Here is a 5,674-nt window from a genome sequence, read left to right as displayed (position 1 = left end):
AGGATGCCCTTGTGCAAATGACTTCACCTCTCCGTGCCTCGGCTTGTCCAATTCCTATGGCCACTGGGAGGGTCAAATGAGTTCATGTACATAGAGCGCCTAGAACACTGCCTCGCGCCCGGTGAGCTCTGCTGGTATCGGCTATAATTACAGCCTTTGGACAGATGGGGAAGCTGAGGCTCCCAAAGGGACACACTCAAGATTCCAACAGCCTGTCTGACCCTGAGCTGCCCCATTTTTGCCTTGCAACAAGGTAAGCACTGGACCCCCATGCCCTCTGGTCCAATCCAGGAGGCAGGTCCTATCTGCACCTCTATTCTGCAGACAAGAAAACCAACGTAGCGGGAAGGCAGCCAACGAACACAAACGCACAACCGCTGAGCGGAACAACCGGATTCCGATGCAGGCGTGAGCCCTTGAGTGTGCACGCTGCCACCAGGCCCACTTTCTGGCCACCAGCCTGATTTCTGGCCACAGAAGCCCGGTGAAAAGTCTGGTTGATGCAAGAATGCACTTGGCAGACAGGCTGGCTGCCCTGCACTTTCCTCCTACCATCTGAGCACGCAGGATAACACGAAGCTCCTCCCCAGGTGGCAGCCCTGGAGGCTCCCCAGGGCATGTGGGCAGGGCTGCTGCTGGGGCTCGGCCTACCTCACGGGCCCGTTCTCAAAGAATCATTCCCATGCATCCTCCTCATGCCACAACCCAGAGTGGAAGAAACCAGAGAAGGGCCATGGGGGGGCGCAGGCATCTCAGAACCTTCTCCGGAGTGGCCCCAGACAGGGTCAATGCGTGGCTGCAGAGTGGAGAGAAGGGGCCTTGCAGGTGGCAGGAACAGGTGGCACGGGCAGGAGGCCAGGGGCTGCTGACACCCAGACATGTTTCTGCAGTGCCACAGGGCAGATCAGAGCCATGTGGGCCATACCCAGGCCTTCAAATCACTACCACCAGCCTCTGCTGTCCCATCTCTCCTACTACAAATCGATTCACAAAGTCACATTGATAACACGTTTTGACAGCCTTACCAATCCCAAGGGGCCACCACATCCAAGTTCTATCTCAGTCCACACCCATTCCCCAGCAGGATACACTGAGGCCCAGAGACCCCGGCCTAGTCTCCTGAACCCTGTTTCCATTTCCCCAGGCTATCCAGGAATGCTTGGTTTTAAAAGGACAAGGAAGGGAAAGTGTGCACAAAGGAACAAAGGCCAGGAGGGGCTGGCAACAGGTGCCAGAGGCCCGTCTCAATGGCCCTCCCAAAAAGCGGCTGCTCAGGTAGGACGAGGCTGCTCGATGGGAACCCAGAACGCAGAGAGGGATGCTGGGTTCGGTTCCAGAAGGAGCAAACGACAGGCTTAAGAACATGAGGAGGAACTGCTGACCTCCAAGAAACTTGGCTCTTCGGTGAAAATGCCATGTTCTGATTTGGGCTCTCCCCAGGCAACTTCACCCTCATAGAAGGCAAAGAGCGTGAGGGAAAAGGTGGGGGTCCCAGGCACGGGGGCGATGCCAAGAGGAGGGAGGGGATGTCTGCGTGTCATCCGGAGGGGCACCAACAGGGCCTCTGTAACTCAGAACTGTGGGTCTCAGGTCTGGGGGCAGGGGTGAGGGGGGTGGTGGCATCTGTTCAAACAAGCAGTGGCTCCCTGCGGCTGCTCAGATGGCCCACCCCACATGGCCACCAGGGGAGGTCGCCTGCAGAATGAGCATGGGCGGCCAGGGTGGGGCCCCAGGCAGGACCGCTGAGAGCCCCAGACTGGCCTCTGTCCCTGGCCTGGGGTAGGAAGGTCTGGGAAGCTCCCACTCTTCTCTTCTCCTATGCACATGTTCCTAATAGGCACCACCAGGTCCTGGGGTGGGGACGGAGAGTCCCTGAACTCCTCAGTGCCCCCCATCCAGCACAGGGCCCGGTAGAGCGCGCGTAGCAACTATGTCCCTGTTACAGAAGCGACACAAACACACACACGCCTTGGCGAAGCACTCCACTCCACGGGCTTGCTTTCTGGTTTCCTGGCGGTCCCAGCAATGCTCCTGGTGGCCCGCAGGGCACTCCTTAATCTGCTAATGAGGCATTTAACTCAATGCGTGTCTGAAAGTAATTTAAAACAAGCACGTCAAAGCCAGTGATTTCAAAGATTATGACTGCGTCGGACACTGTATTTAGTTAAGATGATCGGTACCCTCATCTGCTGCTGGTGAGACTGTAAAACGGGGCAGCTGCTCTGGGAACCTGGCACTTCTTCAAAAGGTTAAACAGAATTACCATCCGATCCAGCAATTCCACTCCCAGGGATATACCGGGGAGAACTGAAAACATATGGGCACATGCAGACTTGTACACGAATGTTCGCAGCAGCAGTATGCACAATGGCCAAAAAGTAGAAATAACACAAACGTCCACCAGCTGAAAAGTGGTTAAGTAGAGTATAGCCATGCGATGGAATACGATGGAATATTATTCAGTCATTACAAGGTAATGAAGTACAAGTAATGAAACTGATATGATACTGTATGTTAACTATACTGGAATTAAAAAAAAATTTAAAAAAAAAAGTAATGAGATACCAGGGGGCCTGGGTATTTCAGACTCAGTTAAGCGTCCGACTCTTGGTTGCAGCTCAGGTTGTGATCTCAGGGCCCTGAGATCAAGCCCCCGACTCAGGCTCTCTCCCAAATAAATAAAAAAAACAAATAAATCTAAAAAAAAAAAAAAAAACTTGAAAAAAAGTTAATGAAATACTTAAAAAAAGTAACGAAAGGGGCGCCTGGGTGGCACAGCGGTTAAGCGTCTGCCTTGGCTCAGGGCGTGATCCCGGCGTTGTGGGATCGAGCCCCACATCAGGCTCTTCCACTATGAGCCTGCTTCTTCCTCTCCCACTCCCCCTGCTTGTGTTCCCTCTCTCGCTGGCTGTCTCTATCTCTGTCGAATAAGTAAACAAAATCTTAAAAAAAAAAAAAAAGTAACGAAGAACAGCTACATACTAGCACAAGGGTGGTCCTCAGAATCATTCTAAGTGAAAGGCACTAGTCACAAAAGGCCACATTGTGCGTGACTCATTTACAGAAAACGTTCAGCATAGGTTAATCCATACAGACGGAAAGCAGATCCGCGGCTGTCAGGGGCTGGGGAAGGAGGGATTGAGAAGTGACTGCAGATGGGTCCAGGGTTTCTTTTTGGGTGATGACAATGTTCTAGAATTAGGTAGTGGGGCTGGATGCACAACTCTGCGAATATCCTAAAAAACCACTGAACTGAATATAAAAGGGTGAAGCGCAGGACATTAAGAATTCTCTCGCAGGAAAGCTGCTATAAAGAGATTACATGAGGTTTTAAAAAATAAGGTGATATACGGGCGCCTGGGTGGCATAGCAGTTAAGCGTCTGCCTTCGGCTCAGGGCGTGATCCCGGCATTGTGGGATCGAGCCCCACATCAGGCTCCTCCGCTATGAGCCTGCTTCTCCCTCTCCCACTCCCCCTGCTTGTGTTCCCTCTCTCGCTGGCTGTCTCTCTCTCTCTGTCAAATAAATAAAATAAAATAAAATAAAAATAAAATCTTTAAAAAAAAATAAGGTGATATAAACACATACAGTGAGTAAATAATAGTACAATTGGGATTCAGTAAGGTAAATTGGTCCATGAATGACTCAACAAACCCAATTTCACAGTCATGGAAACTGAGGCTGAATGAGGAGGAATGACTCGCACAGGGTACATCACTACTAAACCAGAGTGAGTCACCCTGAGATTTGCCCAACTCCAGAAGCCTGAAAGGATAGGAGACGGGGTACAGGGAGAGATGTCCACGGCCCAGGATGGGAGGCTGATAAGTGAGGGAAAGGGTCAGTCACCTCTGTGGGTTTCAAAACAGGAAGCACCCAACACTGCCTGCAGAGTGCCAGGGAAGGCTTCCAGGACTGGGCGCTGCCTGAAGCTTCTGAAGGATGAGTAGGAGTTTGCCAGCTCCCCTCCCCAACAACCATACATGACACATGAACTCAGGAGGTCTGAGGGTGGGTTTCAGCTCTGCCACATCCCACCTGTGACCTACTAGGGCTGTGGAAACATGACCTTTTTGAGCCTCAGTTTCCCCACCTGTAAAAGGGGAAGTGGGCAAGTAATAAGCACAGTGCCTTTTAACGACTGCACTCCACTGTATGGTTCCCACCCTTCCTCCCGAGGGGATTGGGCATTTGAGTGGGAAAGTCAGACCTGACCTCTGCCCCAAATAATAATAACGACTCTGCCAAGTCCGGCAACCAGGCCTGGGTGACCAAGCCCCCTTCCCTCGCTGCCACTTCCAGTCCCAGCTTTATCAAGCACCTCCCGTCCAGCTCACACTCAGAGGGGGAGGTTGCCAGGCGGTGGGGTCTTCTGGCGGAATTTCGCCCCCTCCTCACGTTCACCAGAGCTCCCCCTACCCCATGCTCTCAGCGGCCCCCTCCCCAGCCAGCAATTTCCGCCCCTCAACGCCTCCACTCTGGACACGCCTCGCAACTGCACGGCGTTGCAAGTTAACTTCCACGCGCCCCCCGCGCGTCCCGGAGCCCGCCCGAGGGTCCCCGCACGCCGCGGAGGGTCCGGGGACCCCGACGGCGGTGATACGCCGCCGCCCCCCGCCAACACACACACACCGACGCTGAGCGCCCCACGAGCGCGGGGTCCGAGGCGAGAAGCGCGGTCAGGGGTCCGGGGCTCTGCCGCACCCTGCGGACAGCGCTCCGGCGCCCGGCGCCTGCGGATCCTCTAACCGACCGCGCGCGCCGCCTCCCGCCCAGCTCCCAGCCCCGAAGCCCCAGCAGCCGCGTCGGGCCCGGGAAAAAGCCGCCCGGGCTGAGGGCTCCCCGGAGCCCGAGGCCGACCCGCAGGCGCCCCCCTGACGGCGGCCGCGGCCCGGGCCCGACGCGCCACCCCACGGCCACCTACCGTGCAGAGGCGCTGCGAGGCGACCCCGAGCGCCCAGCGACTCCGGGCTGGCCAGCCGCCCCGGCCGGGGGAGGGGGAGGCGCCCGCGCGTGGGGGCGGGGCCGCGGCGCCATGACGTCGAGCGGGGCGGGGCCAGAGCACGGCTCCGCCCAAGGCCGCTCCCAGTCCCTGCGAGCCGCCTCCGGACAGCTCGGAGGGGCGGGGCGGCCCGGGAGCTGACCCCGCCCCGGAAGTCCTGGTCTGCGAGCAGCCTTACCCCCGGGACGGGCAGCTCACCCCCCTTCCTGTCGGGACAGGTCTGTTTCAGAGAACTTCTCTTCTGTCTGTAAGCAGCGAAGTGGAATGGTCGCCGAGAAGTGGTGTAAGAGAAGACTAGACCCTGAGCAGGGTGCATTTATGCTGTGTGTGTAGCGCAAGGAAAAAAGAGGGAGGGGTTATCATACAGATTCATGGACATCGGGGGTTATCAAGAAGGGGGCGATTTTGCCCTGCTCCCCCAGCCCCACTCCAAGGACATTTAACAATATCTGAAGACATTTTTGGTTGTCACAGCTGGGGTGCGGGGGTGTCCTACTGGTGTCTAGTGGCTAGAGACCTGAGATGCTGTTCAACATCGCACAGTAACACAGAGCAGCCCCTTCCCCATCCACCCACCCCCAACCTAAAATGTCAGTTGTGCTGAGGTTGAGAAACCCTGACATACATGAGTAAAATAAAACTCCAGCCTGGTAGGTCTCGAGATATTTAGCC

At 55.8% G+C, this 5,674-nt stretch overlaps 1 protein-coding gene across 7 annotated transcripts in view; it reads right to left on the bottom strand.

Annotated features, from left to right (window-relative positions):
- The window catches only part of TPST2 (tyrosylprotein sulfotransferase 2), a 55,555-nt gene extending 50,486 nt beyond the window's left edge, over positions 1 to 5,069 (bottom strand). For 2 of the 7 annotated variants that reach the window (XR_004619210.1, XR_004619209.1), the window contains exon 1: positions 4,925 to 5,069. Coding sequence is in view for 2 of the 7 variants with exons in the window: in XM_034639346.1 (XP_034495237.1) it covers positions 4,925 to 5,037 (113 nt within the window). In the remaining 5 variants the exon portion in view is untranslated. The remainder of the gene's footprint in view (positions 1 to 4,924) is intronic. The other 5 variants (XM_034639346.1, XM_034639347.1, XM_034639349.1 and 2 more) reach the window with 3 other exon arrangements.
- Positions 5,070 to 5,674: the final 605 nt, after the last annotated feature.

This window comes from Ailuropoda melanoleuca, chromosome 12, assembly GCF_002007445.2.
Source record: "Ailuropoda melanoleuca isolate Jingjing chromosome 12, ASM200744v2, whole genome shotgun sequence".
Classification (NCBI taxonomy): Eukaryota; Metazoa; Chordata; class Mammalia; order Carnivora; family Ursidae; genus Ailuropoda; species Ailuropoda melanoleuca.
The sequence above is the reverse complement of the archived record's forward strand: the minus strand, read 5'-3'. Positions and strand labels throughout refer to the sequence as shown.